This window comes from Haliotis rufescens, unplaced genomic scaffold (genome assembly GCF_023055435.1).
Source record: "Haliotis rufescens isolate VD_foot unplaced genomic scaffold, xgHalRufe1.0.p SCAF_3, whole genome shotgun sequence".
NCBI lineage: Eukaryota > Metazoa > Mollusca > Gastropoda > Lepetellida > Haliotidae > Haliotis > Haliotis rufescens.
Window position 1 is genome coordinate 61,377,981 of NW_025964001.1, and position 26,287 is coordinate 61,404,267.

At 42.1% G+C, this 26,287-nt stretch overlaps 2 protein-coding genes across 3 annotated transcripts in view; one reads left to right on the forward strand and one right to left on the reverse strand.

The window, feature by feature from the left end:
• The window catches only part of LOC124132339 (probable 2-oxoglutarate dehydrogenase E1 component DHKTD1, mitochondrial), a 39,332-nt gene extending 23,086 nt beyond the window's left edge, over positions 1–16,246 (forward strand). For both annotated transcript variants that reach the window (XM_046496220.2, XM_048403227.1), the window contains exons 14-23: positions 678–809; positions 2,114–2,234; positions 4,406–4,545; positions 6,090–6,246; positions 9,501–9,601; positions 10,000–10,101; positions 10,337–10,582; positions 11,007–11,070; positions 13,438–13,523; positions 14,219–16,246. In XM_046496220.2, coding sequence (XP_046352176.2) covers positions 678–809; positions 2,114–2,234; positions 4,406–4,545; positions 6,090–6,246; positions 9,501–9,601; positions 10,000–10,101; positions 10,337–10,582; positions 11,007–11,070; positions 13,438–13,523; positions 14,219–14,320 — 1,251 coding nt within the window. In that variant the 3' untranslated portion in view covers positions 14,321–16,246. The remainder of the gene's footprint in view (positions 1–677; positions 810–2,113; positions 2,235–4,405; positions 4,546–6,089; positions 6,247–9,500; positions 9,602–9,999; positions 10,102–10,336; positions 10,583–11,006; positions 11,071–13,437; positions 13,524–14,218) is intronic.
• A 1,356-nt stretch (positions 16,247–17,602) lies between these two features.
• The window catches only part of LOC124132340 (fermitin family homolog 2-like), a 97,347-nt gene continuing 88,662 nt past the window's right edge, over positions 17,603–26,287 (reverse strand). Inside the window, exons 8-12 of the mRNA XM_046496221.2 lie at positions 25,489–25,613; positions 23,294–23,400; positions 22,697–22,912; positions 21,452–21,598; positions 17,603–21,095 (exon numbers count right to left, since the gene is read on the reverse strand). Of these exons, the coding sequence (XP_046352177.1) occupies positions 20,805–21,095; positions 21,452–21,598; positions 22,697–22,912; positions 23,294–23,400; positions 25,489–25,613 (886 nt within the window). The 3' untranslated portion in view covers positions 17,603–20,804. The remainder of the gene's footprint in view (positions 21,096–21,451; positions 21,599–22,696; positions 22,913–23,293; positions 23,401–25,488; positions 25,614–26,287) is intronic.

The following is a 26,287-nucleotide window of genomic DNA, read 5'->3' on the forward strand; positions in this document are numbered from 1 at the left end:
ATACCGCCAACTTGGCGTCAACAGATATTTTACAAATCTTTTCAATGTTTTTAATCGAGGTGCTCAAGCGATTTGATGCACTTCGCGGGGTAAGACCCGTTTTATTACAATATAGATCTTGATTATCGATCAGATCATCTTGACTGGGTGCCTCCATTTGTTTGAAGCAAATGCAAGTGATATGAGAGTTGGAATCTGATTGGGCAGTAGGAGGGACATAGAAGGGACATAGAAGGGACATAACTCGTAATAACCACTGGTGGCTCTTCGATTGAGCCTGGAAATTTAAGCCAAATTTCGTCAAGGTTGGAAACTGGACTTTTTACAGCCAGTTAATGCCCTTGGCTCGGGAAGATGCAAGGCATCTAGACCCCAAAGGGTGTCCTATCAAGAGATGATTTGTGTTCTGTGTGGGTTTTCATTTGTTAAGAGCAGATTTTTAGGGTGGTAAAGAAATGAACTTCAACAATTTTAGAAAACTGACATCTGACTGGCTCAAAACCCCACACATCTTGTATTTTAATTGTCAAAATTCATTCAGGGTTCACTTGATATGACCTCCAGTGGAGGGTTTGTCTGCCACAGGGAGGTATTACAGTACTTTGATGAATACCTTCTGCGTATCCCAGAGCTACTGGAGAGAAAACATATACTCATAAACATGACTGTGTTTCTAGCCGAAGCACCTACAGAAACAGTGGTCCCATCTTGTACAGGCGTCCGACTCCATCACGACCTGGGACACGGGAGTACGCAGCGACGTCCTCAAGTTTGTGGGTGCCATGTCTGTACATATTCCAGAACATGTGGTAGGTAGACTTCTATTTTTGTAGATCTGTGCCTGAAAATCATTTTTGTAATTCATACATCTATTATATAAATATTATGGTAAAATACAGCCAATACTGATGTACGGCTCGGAACTTTGGGGAACCTTATATCGCCACTGTATTGAGAAAATTCATACACAATTTTATAAGTTTGTTCTTGGGATCAGCTACTGGTCACCAAATAAGGCATTTTTAGTAGAATGCGGAAGGCACCCGATAGATGTAAACTATCAATGTAGAGTTCTCTCATACTGGATACGTTTGCTCAGACAACCAGATACACAATACTCTAGACGATGCTATTACATGCTTAAGCGTCTTGATGACTTTTGGGATATAAACTGGGCCTCAGCTGTAAGAGATTTTTTTTTCCCATGGATTTGCATACACGTGGATATCCCAGGATGATGGAAATAAAATTACGTTCTTAACAATGTTTAAATAACGATGTAAAGATATGTATTGTCAAGGCTGGTCAGTTGACATCAGATGGTCAAGATCGCTACATGTCTATTCCATGTTTAAGATGGAAATAACACCAGAAATCTATTTAACAACTATTCAATCTCTATCTTTACCGAATGTTTAACGATGTTCAGGTGTGGTATACTTACCCTCAATATTCAATTATACAGACATTCCAAAGATAATGATGTTTTAACATCCATGTGTCCTTTCTGCAAACATTACCAAGAAGATGAATACCATGTTTAATTGATATGTTCAGTAAATGAAGATATAAGAATCAAATACCTGCCTAACTATTATTATACGTATCCATCACAAAGAAAATTTGTACAGTTAATGAACAGCAAAAATAGCCACATTCTTCTCAGACTTGCAGTTTTTGTTAAGATATTTGAAAGAAGGATGATACATTGAATATTAATAAAACTGAGTACATCTATTTAGCTACAATCTAATCAGTATGCAAGTTTGTCTTATCGTTGTCATTGATATAACAATGAAAAGTGCTGAAAATACTGGTACTGTCATTGTTTTATGAACCTGTAAAATAAGACTCGATTTGATTGGGTGGTTCAACATGTGACTTGGCGGATTGTGTGACCTTGAACCTCAATAACATGGAATGTTGCTTATGCTGTCGACCACTGATTTGCGTGGTGCACTTGGTAATATCCAGGCTGTCCGGAAATATCTGAAATATATTGGTGACTGTGGTGTAAACCAACATTCGCTTATCTGATTGCAAAGTGACCAGTTTACCAGTCAGACGAAATCGTTAGATCAGTTGATAAACTGATTAATTTTGCCTACTTCAGAAAGTGCACCCAACCATCCAGAAGAGCCACGTTGAGCGACGGCGACAGAGGATGGTGGACGGAGCAGCGCTGGACTGGTCAGCAGCCGAGGCCCTCGCGATGGGCTCACTCATCTATCAAGGTCAATATGGTGTTAACTGGGCTACAGTTGGGCTGTGATAGTGAAAGATCGTAACACAGCTATTACAATACGATTTATTCAAAGTCAAGACTCAAACTCATGTTTCTACAATCCTCGTTACATCCTCACAACCTACCCCGATATCCTAGCAACATGTACCAAACATTCCATCACTTACCATTACTTACAAGTTACTTAGCAATATTAGAATTTCCCCACACTGACTTCATTATTACTTCTGGTATCTAGAGTTATTTCCCTTTGAGAATAAACGCTTGTCACTTACAATAGGTTCCGAGCAAATTAGGCAGGTCGTAAGAGGTGACTTATTGGATTGGGTGGTCAGGCTCCAGTGCAATCTCGCTACCGCTAAACAAAGATCTGAGGACATCCCATTACGGGTCACGTCAGACCGACCTTGCGGGAACTTTGACCGACCAATGGAATTACCAATCAGAAGGCAGCTTTCTCGTGTTTTACGACACTAATTTCAAATTGACGACTACGCTTCGAAACATATTTTGACAAATTCTCGATTACAAATTTGAAACCTGAACAAAAGAACATTCTGGGATGGCTAACAGATGGTCTAGATTGTATGGATTCAGTCGTTAAACCCGTAACTATCGTTCGGAGTTAAAGTTTTCGAGGTCGGATGAAAGGTCGTTCTGACGTGACCCCTAATGGGATGTCCTCAGATCTTTGTTTAGCGGTAGCGAGAACTGAGGTCTGATTTTAATGAGATTGGGCTTGGTGACTCGGTTGATTGTGGCATTACACAAGAAACAAAACAAAACAAACCCAAAATGTGCCCAGGACATCATAATGTACCACCATACCATCACTGTGTACCCAGTGTTGCCATAGGGATAGCACTTTTAAGATATTCACCACTTTGCATCAACATGGCTTCAAATACTCAACAATAACTGTAAATTTGAATACAGATAATTTAAATCAACATTCCAAAATACAGAAGTTGTCTATCTATAGCTTTCCTCAACACTCTGCAGTTGTGTGATGATTGCTAATGTATAGGATTCTGCTGGTATGCTCAATGTGCTGAAAAACTATTTTGAAATTGTTCTGATAAATATTTAACAAACTTTATATGTTATATATGCTGTAACCTTTTTGAAATTAAGGATTTAGAAAAAGAAATACAAGTACTTTTCAGGAAAACTATCCACACATAACATTAAGTCCAGAAGATTTTCAGGTTCCAAACCAATTTAAGTTCATTTCTCAACCATTCAGATTACAGCCAGTGTATCAAATTCCCCCAAAATTCAGTCAGACAACCGAACTGGTAGCTTTTCAAAGTTACGAGACCAGATATATAGAATGTTGCCAGTCCAGTATTATCTAGACTTACAAAGAAAAGTAAGAAAAGGGTAAACATTGGAAATGTACTGTTTAATGTTAGTTCTCAGAAAATAACAATAAACTGGTGGATTGTCACTATAGTAACTTTAACTCATTGAAATATAATTCATCAATAATGTTTTTAATGTTTACAGTTAGTTTACCTGTTACATTGAATTAAAACTAGAATGCTTCGGTAATTTAGGGAATACAAAAATAGCTCGACCTTCAGTTGCGCAACTTTTATAAACTGAACGTCCGTCAGCAAAATAGACCATCTTAGACTGTCGAGCAGGCGGGTATTCTAAGTATAGGAGAAACCATTTCTCCTCGGGATTACCAGCGATTGTAAACCCTGACATGAGGTATATATGTCACCGAATGTCAGGGTTTACAATCGCTGGTAATCCCGAGGAGAAATGGTTTCTCCAACTTATAAACCGACTCATCGCATAGACAACGCTTTTAATTAAATAACTAATAAAAACTCTCAAATGTATAACCTGTATCGGAGATGAAATATCGCCTGCGGTCGTGAACTTGGTTCAATGAAACCGGTGACCTCAGTACGTGGGTTTCGCAACGGTGCGAAATCTGCACGTGGCGTCTCGCAATGACACGAAACCTGCACGTGCGTCTCGTAGGCTGTTCGTAGTTTTTGTTCTATCAAGGGTTTACAATGATTGTAAGCCCTCCTACGAGGTGTTACCACAATTTAAAAAACTCCATATCGAGTTACACAAACAGCCAGTAGGTTTATAAACACTGTTACAGCACACACCTCCATGTAAATACTTTGTTGACAGGTTACAATGTTCGCATCAGTGGTCAAGATGTTGGACGGGCGACATTCAGTCATCGTCACGCCATGATAGTCGACCAGGAGAACGACAGTATCTACATACCCCTCAACCACATGACAGACAGTCAGTCGGCTCACCTGGAGGTGCGACATTGTACTTATACATCATTACAACACTGTTCTTATTTTGTTTTTTTACAGATTTTTGCTAACCAAATACCTAGGGTCAGTCAAAATTTAAAATTCCTTTTTATTTGTAGTTCAATATATATACTCAGCCTAGTTATTTAGGGGTCACGTATATAATAAGTATTTAAAAAAGACACATTTTTAAATTTGATTTTTACATATTTTTGCAAACCAATTACCTTGGGTCGGTTAAAATTAAAAATTCTTTTTTTTTTTGTAATTCAATATATATACTCATCCTCATTATTCTGGGGTCACATAGATAATAAGTATTAAAAACAAATGACACATTTTCAACTTTCAAGAATGCAGTTCAGTTGCATCTGGAATGAAACATTTTAGGCCCAAATACACTGTTGCTTGTCATTAATTGCGCGGGCTAAACCCATGGTTTCGTTCTGACATGTTTTGGTTGGCTGTTTCCATCACCTTAAATCGTTCATTTTTCATTGTTTTTAATAGTCGTCCATTTTTCCAGTTTCATAAAAACACCCAATCCGTGTGACATGGGCATAAACAACACGTTCTTCAACTGTTCATCACATTGTCAACATACTCAGACCTACTGACGCCTAACTTCTTTGATGGCATTTAGAAGTTCGAGGACTAAGTAAGGATAAGATATATGGATGAATAGCTTCTTTAGGAGTGACGTCTTCATGTAGGTTCTAACACCGTTATCAAGCAAGTGATAATACTGCTTGATAACGGTGTTAGAACCAACACCTTCGCTCCTAATTGTAGTAAAGGAGTTATTCATCCATATATCTTGTCCTGACTATTGACGCCTGTTGGCCTGTGGTCATGTTTAACACACTTCACAACTAGGTGACCCTTTAATTATGACGCTGAGTATATATATCATATTTGGTTCAGTCAAAGACATATATACAATACGTCTTTGGTTCAGTGGCTCTTGTGGGAAAAATCAGTGCTTATACTGAATTGGTGCATCAGTGTTGATGTAACTTGTATGAGAAGTCCTTCACTCTTTACATGTGGCCAATGATGACATACATGCAATCAAATTATGATCAATTTTTGTTTAAAAAAGAAAATAATTTTGTAACGGCACCAAAATGTATGAGGCCTTGTTTATTTTACTTCTTCAAAGTTTAAGGTGGGTGGTGGGAATAAAAATGAGAATAGAATTGGCCCCTTGAATTATTATCATTTTTTGTTTTTTTGTTCTTTAAAGTAAGGTCGATAAGATAAATTAGTTCAAATATCTATTTTTCATTTGGCATTTTTATGAAATATGACAGGAAATGGGTTATAGCTTTAAATGGGAAAACTTTAGCCACACGCTGCTATGTATAAAGTTTTGAAAAGTATTCATCATGGCTACATCTGATCTCAGTGTTACAAATGCTTCTAACTGTACCTGATTCCCCATTTCTGAGTTTCTGGGGCGGTGGATCCATGAATGAAGTAATAAGCCATAAAGTGACTGAGTATATTCACCACTGTTTGATAACACATATATAACCCTCTCCCAGGTTGCTAACAGCGCCCTCACAGAGGAGGCGGTCCTGGGCTTCGAGTATGGTTTCAGTATGGAGAACCCCAACACTCTGGTCATCTGGGAGGCCCAGTTTGGGGACTTCTTTAATGGAGCCCAGTCTATCATAGACACCTATATATCAAGTGGAGAAGGTATGTCATAGACACCTTTATATCCAGTGGAGAAGGTATGTCATAGACATCTATATATCCAGTGGAGAAGGTATATCATAGACACCTTTATATCCAGTGGAGAAGGTATGTCATAGACATCTATATATCCAGTGGAGAAGGTATGTCATAGATACCTATATATCCAGTGGGGAAGGTATGTCATAGACACCTATATATCAAGTGGAGAAGGTATGTCATAGACACCTATATATCCAGTGGAGAAGGTATGTCATAGACATCTATATATCCAGTGGAGAAGGTATATCATAGACACCTTTATATCCAGTGGAGAAGGTATATCATAGACACCTTTATATCCAGTGGAGAAGGTATGTCATAGACATCTATATATCCAGTGGAGAAGGTATATCATAGACACCTTTATATCCAGTGGAGAAGGTATGTCATAGACATCTATATATCCAGTGGAGAAGGTATGTCATAGATACCTATATATCCAGTGGGGAAGGTATGTCATAGACATCTATATATCCAGTGGAGAAGGTATGTCATAGACACCTTTATATCCAGTGGAGAAGGTATGTCATAGACATCTATATATCCAGTGGAGAAAGTATGCCATAGACACCTATATATCCAGTGGAGAAGGTATATCATAGACACCTTTATATCCAGTGGAGAAGGTATGTCATAGACATCTATATATCCAGTGGAGAAGGTATGTCATAGATACCTATATATCCAGTGGGGAAGGTATGTCATAGACACCTATATATCCAGTGGAGAAGGTATGTCATAGACACCTATATACCCAGTGGAGAAGATATGTCATAGACACCTATATATCCAGTGGAGAAGGTATGTCATAGACACCTATATATCCAGTGGAGAAGGTATGTCATAGACACCTATATATCCAGTGGAGGAGGTATGTCATAGACACCTCTATATCCAGTAGAGAAGGTATGTCATAGACACCTATATATCCAGTGGGGAAGGTATGTCATAGACACCTATATATCCAGTGGAGAAGGTATGTCACAGACACCTATATATCCAGTGGAGAAGGTATGTCATTGACACCTATATATCCAGTGGAGGAGGTATGCCATAGACACCTATATATCCAGTGGAGAAGGTATGTCATAGACACCTATATATCCAGTGGAGAAGGTATGTCATAGACACCTATATATCCAGTGGAGAAGGTATGCCATAGACACCTATATATCCAGTGGAGAAGGTATGTCATTGACACCTATATATCCAGTGGGGAAGGTATGTCATAGACACCTATATATCCAGTGGGGAAGGTATGTCATAGACACCTATATATCCAGTGGGGAAGGTATGTCATAGACAACTGAATTATTTATTTGTCTTGTAAGAACTATGAACAGTTGTGTTCTCTTCAAAACATGTTAATCAAGTGAATATTCATCTGTATATTAATTTTTTATTCTTCTACTCTTCCATCTATCTATCCATACATGTCCCTGTTCTGTGTCATGTGTCTACATTCATCCCTTTATCATTCTGTCTATTTATTTGTAGATCCATACATCATTTCTTTGCTCCATCCAAATATCTGTTCATCCATCCTCCTATCTGCCTATCTTCCCTTTTGTCATCTGTTAATAAATTGTATATCCATCCTTTCATCTACATAAGGATTCCTCCATCATCAAGGCATCTTCAGTGTACTTATCCTTCTGTCCAACCATTCTGCACTTTCATCTGCTCATTTTGATGTTCCTTCTATCTTTCAATCCCTCCATTCCACCATTCATCAATGCATCGCTCCTCCCTCCCTCCATCACATTAATTGTCCTTTTATCCCTCTCTCCACTCTCCTCAGACCTCCATCCATCAATCCACCCACCCTCCAACCATCCATCCATCCACCCTCCATCCATCATCCATCCATCCATCATCCATCCATCCATCCACCCACTTTCAATTTCCACCCACCAACCATCATCCATCCACCCACCCACTTTCAATCCACCCACCCACCATCCAACACCCATCCATTCATCCAACCATCCACCCATCCACCCACCAACCACCCACCATAAAGCTCCATCTGCCCACCCACCTACCCGACCAACCTCCATTAATGCATACACCCAACCACCGAACCACCCTCCATCCATCCATGCATCCACCCACCCACGCTCCATCTATCCACCCACCCATCCACCCTCCATCTATCCACCCATCAATCCACCCTCCATCAATCCTCCATCTATCCACCCACCCATCCACCCTCCATCCACCCTTCATGCATCCACCCTCCATCTATCCACCCATCAATCCACCCTCCATCAATCCTCCATCTATCCACCCACCCATCTATCCACCCATCCACCCTTCATTCATCCACCCACCCATCCATCCACCCACCTACCCACCCAACCTCCATCACCAATCCGCCCACCCTCTTTCAATCCACCCACCCACCATCCATCCATCCATCCACTCATCCAACCATCCACCCACCCATCTACCCACAACCACCCACCCACCCATCTACCCACAACCACCCAACCACCCTCCATCCATCATTCCACCCATCCACCCTCCATCCATCCATCCATCCACCCTCCATCCATCCGTCCATCCACCCTCCATCCACCCTGCATCCATCCATCATCCACCCTCCATCCACCCACCCATCCATCCATCCACCCACCAACACTCCATCCATCCACCCTCCATCCAGCCTCCATTCAACATCCCACCCATCCACCCTCCATAAATCCACCCACCCATCCACCCTCTTTCCATCCACCCTCCATCCACCCTCCATCCATCCACCCATGCACCCTCCATCCACCCTCCATCCATCCATCCATCCAGCATCCATCCAACCACCCATCCACCCTCCATCCATCATCCACCCACCCTCCATCCATCCATCCGGCATCCATCCACCCACCCATCCACCATCCAACCACCACCCATCCATCCACCCACCCATCGACCACCCATCCATCCATCCATCCATCTATCCACCCATCCATCTATCCACTCACCCATCCACCCTCCATCTATCCACCCACCCATCCACCCTCCATCCATCCATCCATCCATTCCTTCACCCATCTATCCACCCTCCATCTATCCACCCACCCTCCATCCATCCACCCTCCATCCAACCTCCATTCATCCATCCACCTTCCATCCACCTTCCATCCACCCACCCTCCATCCACTCACCCATCCTCCATCCAGACAGGGAGCCACTCAGATTGTTCTTATTCTTCCCAGACAAGTGGTTGCTACAGAATGGTCTTGTAATGCTGCTGCCTCACGGCATGGATGGCGCCGGCCCTGAACACTCCTCCTGCCGCATGGAGAGGTTCCTACAGGTGGGTGGCATCACACACCGATCTATGAAGGCACAGAGGCCTAAGTCACTTTAACATGTAGAGTTGTGGCCCTTAGTTGTACCAGGATATGCAGGCCATCAGTTCAAGACCAGATTTTTTCTAGGTTATGATCTTTGGTCTGTGCATCCTGCACATTCTCATGGTAAACTGTTATGACTTGTGTCACCCTCATGTTAAGTAGACAAGCTGTGACATCAGGCCAACGGTGTCCAGAAATTTGTCCAGAGTGTGGCCAGACTGCTAGCATTTCAGTCAATAATCACTGCAGGTCATGAGAGGGGATATGACTGTAGCTCAAGATGAGCAACCAGATCTTCTGATGAGAAGAGCCAATCAACAACACATTCAGCATTAACAGTTTGTTGTGTGATTGACAGATGTGTAGCAGCCATGAGGACGGCATTGACGGCGACCACGTCAACTTCCAGGTGGCCAACCCCACGACACCAGCCCAGTACTTCCATCTCCTCCGCAGACAGGTGGGTCCTGCTATCGTGCAGTCTCGTTAATGTCACATCAGCTCTGATTCGATACCTCTCTGTGTGAGGACCAAACTTTCTAATCAGCCAATCAGCATTAAGGCTTTTCAAATTGTCTGTACAAGCAAGCAAGCATAGCAACTTATCTAATTTCTTACACAGATAACACTTTTATCTTCGATAGAGCCCACCTGACTTCTTCAAATGTCACTGCCTTTTTTTCGTTTACGTTCAGATGGTTCGTAATTTCCGCAAGCCTCTAGTCATGGTGGCGCCAAAGGTTCTCCTTCGACTGCCTGCAGCAACCTCATCTCTCGCTGACATGGCGCCCGGCACCAACTTCCTGCCAGTTCTTGGTGACCCCAAGGTCAAGGCTGACTCGGTGACGAAGGTCATATTTGTCTCAGGAAAGCACTACTACACACTGGTCAAGGAGCGAGAAACAAGAGGACTTGATAATGTCGCTGTAGTAAGGCTAGAGGTAAGTGGTAAACCCATATGGACTTACTTCTTACCATCTTCTATAATCCAGGGTCGTATATTGCCAGTCCATAGTGACCCTGGACCCATTCGTCACTAAAGCTTTATTTCAGAAGTCACCACTTCCTAATTAGACCAAAAATTAATATTACAGTCTGTATGTTCTTTTGTATATTACATATGTTTTCACAGGAAAGAGCATTGTAGAAGGGTTATATATGTGTCAAGGAGGCATTCAAAAAAAGGTTAATTGTTTTTGTACACTACTGCTCAATCACTGACAACAAATTTAACTCGTTTAATAAGCACCCCCTTTTGTCAATTTTCTACGCATCCAGGGCACTTATTGTGGTGAATACGGTATGTTTACCACTGTTAAGTATTCTCTATATATCTGACATGAAGACTTTGTTTAATCCTCCCAGAGTCTGTGTCCATTCCCTGCTGAAGAACTTAGGGCTGAGATAAAGAAATACTCCAAGGCTTCAGGTATGTACTACAAAGTCACAATAAAATACTAGAATATATTTAATCTGGAGCCAACTTTGGTGTGCTGTAATTTGCTCATCAATATGTGTTCTACTCAAACTTTGCTTGGAGTATTGACTGTTTAATGAACATGGAAATATATGTGTCCTTGTATGTGTGCTCATACTGTCGACCTCTGGGTTTTCTGGCCCATATTTGATCAATGATAGTTTCAGCATGAACTATCTGTGATAGTGCTTCAACACACTTCTCTCACAACCTTGGCTTCCACACTCTTCTCTCACTCCCTCGGCTTCCCCACTCTTCTCTCACTCCCTCGGCTTCCCCACTCTTCTCTCACTCCCTCAGCTTCCACACTCTTCTCTCACTCCCTCGGCTTCCCCACTCTTCTCTCACTCCATCGGCTTCCCCACTCTTCTCTCACTCCCTCAGCTTCCACACTCTTCTCTCACTTCCGTGGCTTCCACACTCTTCTCTCACTTCCTCGGCTTCCATGCTCTTCTCTCACTCCCTCGACTTCCACACTCTTCTCTCACTCCTCAGCTTCCACACTCTTCTCTCACTCCCTCGGCTTCCACACTCTTCTCTCACTTACTTGGTTTCAACACTTTTCTCTCACTCCTCAGCTTCCACACCCTTCTCTCACTCCCTCAGCCTCAGCTTCCAAACTCTTCTCTCACTTCCTCGGCTTCCAGGCTCTTCTCTCACTCCCTTAGCTTCCACACTCTTCTCTCACTCCCTCGGCTTCCACACTCTTCTCTCACTTCCGTGGCCTCCACACTCTTCTCTCACTTCCTCGGCTTCCACGCTCTTCTCTCACTCCCTTGGCTTCCACACTCTTCTCTCACTTACTTGGCTTCAAAACTCTTCTCTCACTCCTCGGCTTTCACACTCTCCTCTGACCTTCTCGGCTTTCACACTCTTCTCTGACTTCCTCGGCTTTCAGACTCTACTCTCACTTCCTTGACTTCCACACTCTTCTCTCACTTCCTCAGCTTCCACACTCTTCTCTTACTTCCTCGGCTTCCACACTCTTCTCTCACTTCCTTGGGTTCCACACTCTTTTCTCACTCCTCGACTTCCACACTTTCTCTCACTTCCTCAGCTTTCACACTCTTCTCTCACTCCCTCGGCTTCCACACTCTTCTCTCACTTCCGTGGCTTCGACACTCTTCTCTCACTTCCTCGGCTTTCACACTCTTCTCTCACTCCCTCGGCTTCCACACTCTTCTCTCACTTCCGTGGCTTCAACACTCTTCTCTCACTTCCTCGGCTTTCACACTCTTCTCTCACTGCCTCGGCTTCCACACTCTCCTCTCACTTCCGTGGCTTCCACACTCTTCTCTCACTCCTCGGCTTCCACACTCTTCTCTCACTTCCTCGGCTTCCACACTCTTCTCTCACATCCTCGGCTTCCACACTCTTCTCTCACTTCCTCGGCTTTCCACACTCTTCTCTCACTTCCTCAGCTTCCACACTCTTCTCTCACTTCCTCGGCTTTCCACACTCTTCTCTCACTTCCTCGGCTTTCCACACTCTTCTCTCACTTCCTCAGCTTCCACACTCTTCTCTCACTTCCTCCGCTTCCACACTCTTCTCTCACTTCCTCAGCTTCCACACTCTTTTCTCACTTCCTCTGGTTCCACACTCTTCTCTCACTTACTTGGCTTCCAAACTCTTCTCTCACTTACTTGGCTTCAGAACTCTTCTTTCAATCCTGAGCTTCCAAACTCTTCTCTGACTTCCTCGGCATTCACACTGTTCACTCACTTCCTTGGCTTCCACACTCTTCTCTCTTCTCCTTGGCTTCCACACTCTTCTCTCTTCTCCTTGGCTTCCACACTCTTCTCTCTTCTCCTTGGCTTCCACACTCTTCTCTCTCCTCCTTGGCTTCCACACTCTTCTCTCTTCTCCTTGGCTTCCACACTCTTTTCCCTCCTCCTTGGCTTCCACACTCTTCTCCCTCCTCCTTGGCTTCCACACTCTTCTCCCTCCTCCTCGGCTTCCACACTCTTCTCTCTCCTCCTTGGCTTCCACACTCTTCTCCCCCCTCCTCGGCTTCCACACTCTTCTCCCTCCTCCTTGGCTTCCACACTCTTCTCCCCCCTCCTCGGCTTCCACACTCTTCTCTCTCCTCCTCGGCTTCCACACTCTTCTCCCTCCTCCTTGGCTTCCACACTCTTCTCTCCCTTCCTCCACTTCCACACTCTTCTCTCTTCTCCTTGGCTTCCACACTCTTCTCTCCCTTCCTCCACTTCCACACTCTTCTCTCTCGTATTTTGTAGCTGATGCATAGGGTAGACAGTATACCTCCGTATCAGGAACTGTAGACATGACATGTAGTTATGAAGTGTCTGTGTTCTGCAGAGTTTGTGTGGAGCCAGGAAGAACACAGGAACATGGGAGCCTGGACCTTTGTAGCGCCTCGCTTCCAGAACATCGTCGGAGTCCAGGTAACTCTTGCTTATTCTAATGTAACACATGTCAACACTAAAGTAACCTGCTCCTTGTGCTGTCAGAATAGGTCCAAAGTATATTGATCAATAGAAGTTAAAGAACACACTATTTTTTCATGAGACTATAGTTAAAGATTATAGTGTTAAATATTGTTGAATAAATGTTGAGCTACAAGTAAATATTTAGCATTATCATACTTCCATGTCAGAATGATGAGATCTGATTGGTCCACTAATCTTGATACAATACTGTGTAACCCGCCTTGGAGGGGAATACATTTTTCAGCGGGGGAATAAATCCCTTATACTCTGCCCCGAGCAAGTCAGGCTGCACATGGATTTCTGAGAGGCAGTATAAATCCCTTATAACCCGCTTCAAAGCAAAAAGGCGCACACTTTTTCCGAGTTAATGGAAGTCACATGACATAGCGCAAGCTAACCTCAGCTCAATTGAACAGCTGTTTTCTATCAATTTTGAATTTGTTTGAATTCTTTTGCAATGTCATAATAAACATGTCGGTAAGATAAATTGGATGTAGCAGGATCACTCGGGGTACATGGGGTTTTATGTGTCCCTCTCCTCCGGCTCATGGTATAAAACCTAACACGGGACGATAAAACCCCATGTACCCCTCGTCATCCTGCTTACAAGTTATACTATTTAAAATGCTTGAATCTCCCTTGTCTTGTAGTTGAAGTATGCCGGTAGATGCAACCTTGGCGTGCCAGCCACCGCCATCGGAGAGATTCACAGGCAGGAATCAGCTGCCATCATCGAGCAAACGTTTCAGTAGACAGCAGGCGTAGCAACTTGAACAATCAATGTACAAATCAGACATGGGTTGTAAGTTGACTGACAATGCTTTAAGAATATTTTGTGATCAACACAGTGTGGTGTCGTGAAGGACCGTACAAGGTTATTACCCCCCGCCATGAAGTGGAAGGGGGATATAGGAATGGGTGCTGTCCATCCATCCATCCTTCCATCCGTCCGTCCGACCATCACGTTTCGTTTCCGGAGCAAAATTAAAAAAACATGAGAGATATCTTAACCAAATTTGGCATATGGATAGGTCTAGTTGTGAACTGGTGCCTTTTGATAGTTTTGGATTTTTTTTAAATTTATTTTTCAAGTTTCCATGGCAACGACTTTGACTTAGGCTGAAAATGGCGGTAGTGCTCGTATCCTGGACAGATCTTGAAAACCATACATTATTTCTAGACATGCACACACCCGGACATGTCATATTGGCGGGGGATATAAGTATTTCAAACTTGTTATTCTACATGGGAGGTAATAATTGCAGTGTCATGGTGTCTCATCCATCCATCAGTGGAAGGCAGCTAATTGTGGATTTGGTGGACAAAATAGCAGCTGGGGATGCATAGGTAGTGCTTTGGAGGGGACACCACCTGGGAGTGTTTGCTTGTTTAATGCCGCACTCAGCAATATTTCAGCTATATGACGGCAGTCTGTAAATACCCTGGAGCAGACTATCCAGTGATTAACATCATGAGCATCGATCCACGCAATAAGGATACGATAACATGCATCAACCAAGTCAGCAAGACTGATCACCCGATCCTCGTTAGTTGCCTCTTACAACAAGCATAATCCCCTCCTATGACAAGCATGGTCATAGGACCCAGAAACAAACTTGCATCGCCAATTCTGTATGGAGGAGGGATGTCAGCTTTCTTCAATGGTTTGGCTTCATTTCTTGACCTTGATTTGGACATTTTGATTTTAATGAAAGAAAACACCAATATTCCTTCGGTGGTACTCCCTTTTGGTGTAAATCAAATGGCACTCAGAAAAGACAGGGCATATCAATATCCACAATACAATGGCACAGCCTTTTTTTATTTCCATTCAGAACTGTCCATTTATGATAACTTTTGAGAACAAACATGTTGCTCTGAATGCTTAGCTCACTCATACCGAGAATTTAGAAGTCTCAACGATGATTGTCTCATTAGAAAGTTCGCCTGAGGTAGTTTTCTATGGTGTTGTCAGATCTTGATGCAGAGACATATTGTATCAGAGTGAAAGATGGGTTTTATAGAAATTAATTGATCTGAAATTGGCAATCTCTGGCAAAAAATACTTACTGTTCTATCTTAGTTGAAATCCCAATAGGGATACATTATGTGAAGGGCATTTGGTCTCTCACTGGGGTATTGTGCCGGAAATGTCTTGAAACTTTGGTGCATATTGTTTGTTTTAAAAGAAAAGGTATGTAGCTATATTTAATGAAGTATTTGTTTTGTTGATCATAAATGCTTGTTTCTATATACACAGATCATTTGTTTTTATCAGTGTTAAAATGGTATTCAGATAGCTTTAATGTTATACAGTTAAACTCTGTTAGTCTGGATGTTACCACTCCAAATGAATTCATCTGACTACCAAAGATTGGGATTAATAATAGTTACAGTTTAATACTCTCAGACATTCCTAACAGACAACAGGTGTCCTGATTAACAGGGTTTAACTGTATAGAGAACATGAATCTCTGTGATTTGTATAATAGAGATATTGCCTGACAGTTCTGCAAAGTATAACTGCGACCATTAACATTAACAATTTGGGTGGAAAATGGTGAGGTCAGGTGAAATGGGGTTTAACATATCATCCAAGATTATTGCACTTTATAGAGACGTGCATGCACACGTGTGTGTGTGAGTGTGTGTGTGTGTTTGTGTGGGTGTGGCTGCTTGTACTAGTCCAGACTGATGCCGATTTATAGTGCTAGCTAACTGAGATACATGCCGCAGTTTAACATGAATACCCCACTCAGACACAGTATACTGACTCCGAGACGACCAGTCCTTGTTTTAGCCCTTTTGCCAAGCAAGAGGCAGGGTAACAACAAGTACCACCTTTTAACGTCTTTTGGTATGACGCGGCTGGGGATCAAACCCCGGACCTTCCCTTATCCGGGTGAATGCTCTGCTGCCAGACCACGTAGGTGGTTGGGAGGGCTGCAATTCACGTCCCTGCTTGGTTTATCAACACCCATGTTCTTTGGGTTTACTGAAATGTCAGGCAATGTAACATCTACCAGAATTATATAACCTCATAATGAAACCTTTTGTTTTCTCTCCAAAGAAATGTGTCCCCCTATGCTAAGATGGGATTAAATCTTCAATACCAGTGCATAGAAAGTATGAACCTTTGTGATGTAATCAGTTCACATCCAACATGTTTGGGGGGCAGGGGTGGCCCAGTCGTCTAAGGCCCTGCGATTCACTGTAAAGAGTTGCGTCCCTTGGGCACACCAGAAATCTATGATTGTGGGTTCGAATCCCGGTTCACCCCGATAATGTTTCTAGGCTTGTCATCAGCCAGAGGTTACACTAACATTGTGAAAATAACGACCCTCCCCTAATTCTTGTCCTATTTTTGGATGACCCTCTCCATGTGCTTGTACTCCATGAAAAGACAAAATGCAAAAGCATTCATTTTATTATACGTCCATTTTTACACTCCCCGAATGTTATTTTATATGACCTTTCCCCTAGAGGGTGTCATATTTTAGTGTGACCCTTCTATAATTAACTGGTTACATTTCGCACAAACTAAGGCTGAGATTTGTTTTACTCCGGTGAGTTATATTATTCATATTTTGACTGGAAGTATATGATGTACTTAACAGGATCCCAATGTCTGTACTGTGTGCCCACGTAGCTCTGGGTGTCTTATACTTGGCACTTTGTTAATAATACAGGTAATAAATGCTATACCAGAAAGTACATTGTGTTGTTATTACATAGAAGTATGTTGTGTTGTTTCAAACACTGGCAGACCCCTGAAGATCCTGCTTGCCGTAATTGGTGACTAGGCTTGTCGTAAGAGGCGACTAATGGGATCGGATGGTCAGGCTCAATGACTTGGTTGATGAATGTCATCGTATCCCAATTGCGTAGATTGATGCACATGATGTCAATCACTGGACTGTCTGGTCCATACACGATTATGTACACACAGACCGCCATCATAGCTGGAATATTGCTGAGTGGGGCGTTAAACAACAAACAAATGAAGCAAGCAAACCAACAACACAACTCCGAAGCAGCTTTTGACTTTTGTTTAATAGGAAGACAATATACATGATCCTCTGTAGATGTTCCCCTGCAGACAGACAGATGGACAGACAGATCAAGGTAGAGACAATGACAGCGTTATCTCCATCAGCACTTCAAATGCAACATGGACACAGACGGGGAGGGTGCAAATAAATAACACAAAGGTCATGGCAACATTTGTCTCCGTGACAACCCATTACTGAAATATCAGAAAGGCTTACCAGAATGGTGATTTGTGATAGTTTTCAACAAATATTTTAATTCAACAAAAAACTTCATATTATTTCCCATTGCTTATTATCATTACATAGACGTTTTGATTAGTAATATTTATCAAAAATTCGAGAAAATATTCCATTCCAAGTTGACTTAAATTGAAAAGTAAAATAACCTCCTTGTCACCTTAACCCTTACATGACCTTGACCTTTTGTTTATGTCACTGTGACTTAATAGGTCAGCGTGACCTAGTGATAACATATTTCACCAGTTTCTCCAGAACACAGGTAGATGGAATAAAGTTTGAAATTATAACAGAAGTATGCATATCCCAGCAAAGACAAAAGGCACTTAACTGCAGATGGGTATGACGGAATAAAACATAGGCTAAAAACTGCAATCCTCGTAGATGACGAAAGCATTAAGAAATGGCACGGGTTATAGGTCCGTTAACATTGGTGTAGGGTAGTAATCTGCATAATTGTCACAGGCAATTCATATTATGTTGCAAATATTAATAAATATTTACAAAATATCCGTTATAAAAACAGAATCCATGTGTTGTTGATAGAGTGACAGATTGCCAAGTCAGCATATTTTAGCTGTAACACTGCAGGAAATCACTGACAACCACGTGATAATGAATCATATACAATGGTCAATGTTTATTGCGTTGATATATTTATTATATTAAAGTGTTGTATATGATATAGGTAGGTACAGGCTACAGTTCGGCCCTAGTGATCGCTACCATCCACATTATTGTAATTAGTCTAGAATAGCCAATAGCTAATATCATGAGGTATGTTTCATTGGAACTTCGTTAAGAGATCGAAGGAAATACGGCAAATGTCCGCGTCTGATGAGTTTTATACAATACAAGCAGCCGTGCTGTGAGTTTGTTAAAATGATTGGACAACAAAAAGATGTTGGGCACATTATTATGCGACAATGAGACTTAATCTATTTTATTTCACTTTAGGAGTAGTTTTTGAGTATTTATGAACTTTAACACACCGATGTAATCTGCACTTAATGCAGGTGCCATTCTTCAATACCATTACGATATTTTTTACACAATTGAAATTTACAATATTTCTTACACGATCAAAAATACATTTCCTTTAACTAAATTATTCGTAGAATTTGGATAACCAACAGGTTTAACAATTACGACAAACATTTCATTCAACTGACTGTACAAACCGGTTATGACAGCGTGTATAATAATCACATGACCAGCAACATCATCATCATCATCATCATCATCATCACTCAGCACCAATGTAATTGCACCCCTTATAGTGACTGATGAATTCCTCAACACACGGGGTTGTCATGACAACTAATACATATTGGTTAATAAATCAAACCACTAATAAATACCTTGATAGACATATCAGTTATCAATATTTATCATTAACAACATCTTGGCATCGTCAAACCAAGTATAATTCGTGATGTATTTCAACGTCCGATTTCCACAATAAAATATATTTCTAAGCACAGTATGTACATAACGCTTTTACACAGTTTTTCAATCTTAGTATTGGAGAAGTATATAGTCTAATATTGTTGACTTTTTAATAAAACATGCCATATTAATCAGTTTCCATCACAGGAATATGCTGGTAGTATATTTAGTTAACAACTTGGTATTTTGACAAACATTGAAATATATCGGAACAACAGCCAAAAGAGAGAATTGTGATAGATGGTTATACGGAAGCGGTATTTTAGATGATACTGGTTTCCTGTTATATATGACAGACACTGGCCTAAATATACATCCACTAAGCACCCTTGTAATGTGATAGGTAAAGACTGTGTCCTGAAATGGCGGTCCTCTACTCTCGGATATTTTCCTCTGCTTGCTGAGTGAGTGTATAACTACATCAAACAGAACACAGCTCCTGGTCTCTCACAAGATGCCCTAGAAGACTCTAGCATAGGCCATGGATAGCCAAGGCCACACATTTATTTTACAGTTTACAGATTTTGGCTCAGCAATAGCTTGGGTCGGTCAGGAAAATATAAATTAGTTCAATATATTTTACACATATTCTTTTATCCACTGGCATAAAAAATAATAATGTATTTTCACATTATCTTCTGATTTTTGCTTTTTGTTCCAGTCAGTCAAATCTGTAAACCGGAAAAAGTGTTTCCTTAGCATGGGCAGAATCAGGCCTTCACTAATTAGTTTTATCCTTGTCACTCGGCGAGTCACACAGAGGGTCCCTATCCACCCCTGATGACAGTATTCCTTGACACTCATCATCAGAGATGTCCTCTGATGATCCGCACCAGTCCATCAGCTGTCCTCACCACACACACACCAAGTCATTTCTCGGCCAGCTTCTCTAAAGCATCTACCCACATTAGAACTGCTACTTCCACCGAATGTCCCAAGTTTCTCAGTCCGATGTGTTCTACAAAACAAGCACTACAGTGTCCATCTTCAACAGAACTAGTGTTCCATCCTCAGCAAGCACTATGTTGAAAAGCTGTTCACTTCCTACTAAGTGTTCAAACACTGGGGCCATCCCATCCAAGTCAAACACCTCCCGAACAGGCACACAGACTGCGTTCTTCTCTCAGAGAAAATGTCAGTGCGGAAAACATTTTGTATTTGTAAAAGTCGTCATCACACCACCACGATGGCATGAAGCATTATGGCTGTCGCTATTAACAATTCCAGTTCATATGTGGCACAGGACAGAGTCGTAGTATTTAGCTATGATACACTTAACAGATAATAATCTTATAATCTAAGACAAGGCCCTAAGCTTGCTTGGGACCAGCCTAGCAACAAACAAAACAACTATGACTGACAGCAGTGAACCCGGAGCGGTTGCCATGCCGACATGGACTCATTGCTATGGCAACAGGCAGATTTCTGTTGACATGGCAACCACTTCCATAAAGAGGCACTGTTATTGAATGGAGAGTTCTGATTGGCTGAGGCGGCCTCAAGACCAGCCACCTGTCAACTTGTGGAATAGTTCCTGGTTCAATGATTGGTTCTTGTCCTGTGATCTCATCGACAGGAATATGTAGCCTCCGATAAACTCGTGGATCACTTTGCAAGGGGTTCCTATTGACGAGAATGTGACTCGCTCCTCCTCGAAGTTGAGAATGACGTTTTCGTTTTCCCAGTTGACGTGCCATGACTGGAGCGTGTTGTAGCGCCATGTCTTGATGGAGTCGCCGGTGTTGGGGTCCATCCGGATTATCCTATTGGAAGCCACACCAATCAACTCCTGAAACAAAACAAATCCAAAGGTCAAACTTTTGTTTCACTCATTGATTTAGAGCAGATGCATATTCATTAGGCCCACGCACTGTAAAAATAATTTCAAGTAGATACGGAAAATACCCACATCTGGACGGTACTATTAAAGTCTGTGACATTAGCCCCAAGGCTAAAGTCCAAATCTAGTAACATCATGCTAAGTTTAGCTCTACGGTCTACATAATAACACAACAATTCAAGTCTCTGAAAGGCATTTAGTAGGGATACACATAAAGAAATGTTTCATGTGCTAGGAATTCTTGACATTTTGAAACATAGCTGATGTTTGTGACTATGCCATCAAGTACTGAACACATGACCGACCTCCTTCTTGCTGTTGGACATCTTGATGAGGAAGTAGGTGATGCCGTACTCAGGCAGCGCCTGCCACGCCCGGATGTACGCCAGCTTGGCCTCGATGAGACTCATGCCCTGGACGTTGGTGTGTGCCTCCATTATCCTCTGTACCAGCTGAAACACACAGACAGCACTGTCAACATCTACTGCAGCATCAACATCTCCCACTACCACTTCAACTACAACATCAACATCTACTACAGCATCATCTACTACAGCATCAATGTCAACTACAACATCAACATTTCCCACTACCATATCAATTACAACATCAACATCTACAACATCAACATCCTACCACATCATCTACTACAGCATCAACATCTCAAACTTCAGCATCAACATCTACTACAACTTTAACATCTTCAACATCAACATCTACAACAAAATCTCCTACTCTGGCATCAATATCTACTACTTCAACATCTACTACAACACCTACTCCAGCATCAGCATCTACTACAGCATGAACATCTACTACAGCATGAACATCAACATCTACAACAGCTTTAACATCTACTACAGTTTAACATCTACAGCATCAAAATCTACTAGAGTTTAACATCTACAGCATCAACATCTACAGCATCAACATCTACTACAGCTTTAACATCTACTGCATCAACGTCTAGTACATCTACAGCATTAATGTCTTCTACAGCATCAACATCTACTATAGCATCAACATCGCCTCCTACAGCATCAACAACTCCAAAGGCAGTAACAACATCTACAGCATCAACACCTCCTACTTCAACATCAACACCTCCCACTACAACATCAGCAACATCCATTACAGGGATCCACCATAGGAACAACACCGCACCATCAGTTCAGCAGTTCAGCAGTTCCTCCTACATGGTCACCAAGCTGGTCTAGCAAGGAATGACTTGCCTGAGCCAGTAGGATTGTACAGAATTTCACTGACATCACTGACATCACATAGCGCTAATTGTGGGAGGAAAGCCCAACGTTACACAGATCCTAAGAATCATATTTGTGCCAACTGAATCACAATTTCCCAAATCAACCCTACTCCTGCCAGAATCCATTCTCAGCTGAAAGAGGTCTTTATACTACCACCTACAATGTGGGACATTGAGCATCGTGGTCAGTCAAAGCAAGCATTACCTATATACTACAAGTAAAAAAGCTTAGCAGCTCCACAGGATCCAGTTTAAAAAACAACACTGAATGTTTATACCGACTCACCGATTTTGATTTGATTTTCTTGTAGAATCGTGGCGCTACAAAGTCTTCTGCTTGGATGTTGATCTCGTTGGCGGAGATGGTGGGGACCGTCGCAGGATGCTGCATACTGAGGAAGGTCTGCAGGGCCTGGACCTCACTCTCGTACGAGCTGTCCATCATCGTCTTGCCCTTCGACGCCAACTTGCACGCCGCCATCCACCGACAGTACTGCTCCTCCTGGGGACAGTCACATGACCAAACAATGCAGTTATCCTATTTCGGGTATATCGATGTCCCAATACTGCATGCGGAATATACACATGCTGGGGACTGATCTGAGTAGCTTGAGTGAGTGAATGTTGTTTTACTCAAGTCGTCATCAATATCCAACCTCTAATACTCTTGCAGTAGCTATTCTTATTTATCTTACAACTGTCGTCATTTTTCCCATGGGTCATAATTAATAATGTTGTATGAACAGATTCATAATCTGCCAAAAATGGATGATTATTTTCATACTGCAATGTTCTCAATCATGAATTTTAACTTGAGAATGATCATGACTCATAACAGATTTTCAAGACAACGAAAACACGGAGCGTCAAAGACTTAACTCACCAGCTCAAACCTAAGGCAGATTTCCTGCATTCCGTCCTGTTCCGGTACAAACAACTTGATGCCATATTTCTTAGAGGTAAGGTTGACATCTGGGTTACACTCACAGCCTGAAACAATCCAAATCAATTTTAAGGTTTAACCAAAAATTCAAAGTGAATTCCTACCCATTTGTCACTGCTCCCCTACAACTGTAAACTGAGTTACCTCCCTTAGCCCATGCCGAGGCGTAAGTTAATACCCTGGTGTAGCAGTGCGTCTGTATCAGCTGTTCAAGTATGTTTGTGTGTACAGTGTCAGCATGTCCATCTGTCTGGGTGTGTGGCAATGGCGGCAGACAGGTGTCGGCCACATGCTCTCTGGTACTTTACCCTTAAGCTTGCAGGTTACCAAGGTTTCCCTGAACTGTTTCAGTGAATGAAACGAGGTTCATGTCATGATTTGAAAACATATCAATATGCTTTAGTTTCAAACGTAATATAGGAATAAACTATAACAATAATGCTGATGATGTTTCAGAATTGATGAAGATGCATCAATAATATAGCCAGGAATCATTAGGTGGTAAAAAGTGTACAGGGAAACTGTTAAACCCAGTCAGTATTAATTCTAGCAAACTCGACCAAAATTAAATTTCTGGATTAACAAAGCACTGGTATGGAACAAGGTGGCCTTGCGTGAGTATTCTCAGAAAGAGCGTCCTAAGAGCAGTCTTTACTGTAGGTTCAGTTATCAATATCTTCAGTAATACACGAACCGTCAAATGATTCATCATAGTGTGTGCGTACTATGAAATCATTTTAGCAATATTCCAGCAATATCATGTCAGGGACAGCAAGAGAGAGCTTCACTGTTCTAATCTGCATGAAACCGGGTCTTAAGTGTGAAGAGTGAACACCTCAACCCCTGCTTCCTCTACTCTATGAAAATGAATTTAGGTTCATAACAGATGCATATTATCAATTGTGTTTCTGAAGAACAAGACAGCAGTTGACAGAACTATTTCAAAACCAGATTGGTGAAGTGGAAGTTGTCCTATGTGCTGTAAGCAGTACACGCTTGATCCTGAAGAGTGTTATGTACAACCGCCCCTCCCCCCAAGGCCACTGAGACCCCCCCCAGCTTACCTAGTCACAGGGTGACACTCTAGCCAGCACTGGGGCCATACACTCGGAGAGTCTACACACTGGAACATCCTCACTTCAACACCAGCTTCTCAAGACAGTTTCAATAAAATTTGATACAATATATCTTGACATTATTGATATTTCCTCAACATCCTCTTCTATAGCAGCTTATAGGGACCCATTTCCTGAAGTGTTCATCAAACATGCTTGTTCCCAGTTCATCATTCCACTAAACGACATTTCTTACTTTCGTCTTACTGACCCGTGAAGGTTCGGGTTAGAATAGGTCTTCATCAACCCATGTTGGCTGTAACGGGCGACTATGCAAACGTAAGAGGCGACTAATTGGATTGGGTGGTCAGGCTTGCTGACTTAGTTGATGCATGTTATCATATCCCAAATTGGTTGATCGATGCTCATGATATCAATCACTGGATTGTCTGGTCCAGACTTGATTATTTACAGACCGCCGTCATATAGCGGGAATATTGCTGAGTGCGGTGATAAACAACAAACAAACAAACAAACGTTCACCTTTCTACTTTGGCTCAACTTTTTCCTGTTATTTTCAAGATTTCCCTTCTGGTGAATCAAAGACATGTATGATTTCAACATTTGGCTCAGCTATAGAGTAAAGGCCGAGTCCCCACTGCATGTTTATACAGTCTCCATACGCAATATCCTGATGCTTTGACGCATGTTTCCACGACCCCACCCCATCTGTTTCTCTTTAGCTTGCTACAACTTTCTCCCCTCCATGGCTGACATTTACCTCTCTCTCTGCCTCAGGAGACAACACATCACTTACACTATTTCCCTGCCTACTACCCCTGAGATAAACACCCTCTCACGCCCACCAGGCAGACGGCCCGGCCCAATGACAGAATTGCAGGCCCTTTCATGTAAGTCATCATTTAACCCACATCTTCAGGCTAATATTCCCCAGATTTATCTGACGTAAAAAATGTGTCGATGGAGCAGGCGTGGTCACTTTGTTCTATAAACATCACGTCTTGACATAACATGGCTGCCGCAGGTATCGCACAATGAATGTTTGCAGACGCCACTCACCTCTGACATTTATCCTCATCACTGGAGGGCCGTTGCTTTCCTCTCGGCTTCGGAAGAACACAATATGAGTGTCTTTGAATGTCGCCCAGTACCGCTTGTAACTTTTTAGTGTTATTCTCTTCGGCCTTTAAAGAAAACCGATCACTGAGTTAGCATGGATGCATTGGTTTGGACAGTGTAGTTGTGACAATGTCCATCATGGCTTTAATTCTGGACATCCATGGCTACACTTAAATCATTTATTGGCATTAAACTACAATGTAACATTCGCAGTCATATGAATAATTATCTGTTTTATAAACCAACAACTAGTCGCTGTGACAGATAGTGACATAAATATCTAGCCAGAACCACTAGCAATGTTTTTGCCAAAATGTGTAACATATCCTAGTTTATTGGTGGAATTAGGTACAGAACATTGTAATGATTCCTCCCAATCTTAATGTCCCAGGTCACCTCACACCTTCTGTTAAATAATGAGACAAGAAGACTATATACCCGGGTTTCAAACTGGTCAGGTGAAATGGTATTCAAGACCTGTGCACTTACATAGCAACGTGCATGCCTGTGTGTGGCTGCTTGCACTAGTCCAGAGTACTGCCGGTTTTACAGTGTGATACCATGCCGCAGTTTAACATGAACACCCCACTCAGACACAGTATACCGACGCCGTGTTGACAATTCCTTGTTTTATCCCCTCAATGCAGAGCCAGGCAGGGTAGCAACAAGTACCATATTTAACGTCTTATAGTATGAGGTGGCCAGGGAACGAACCACCTTGTGATCTAAGGCACAGTAA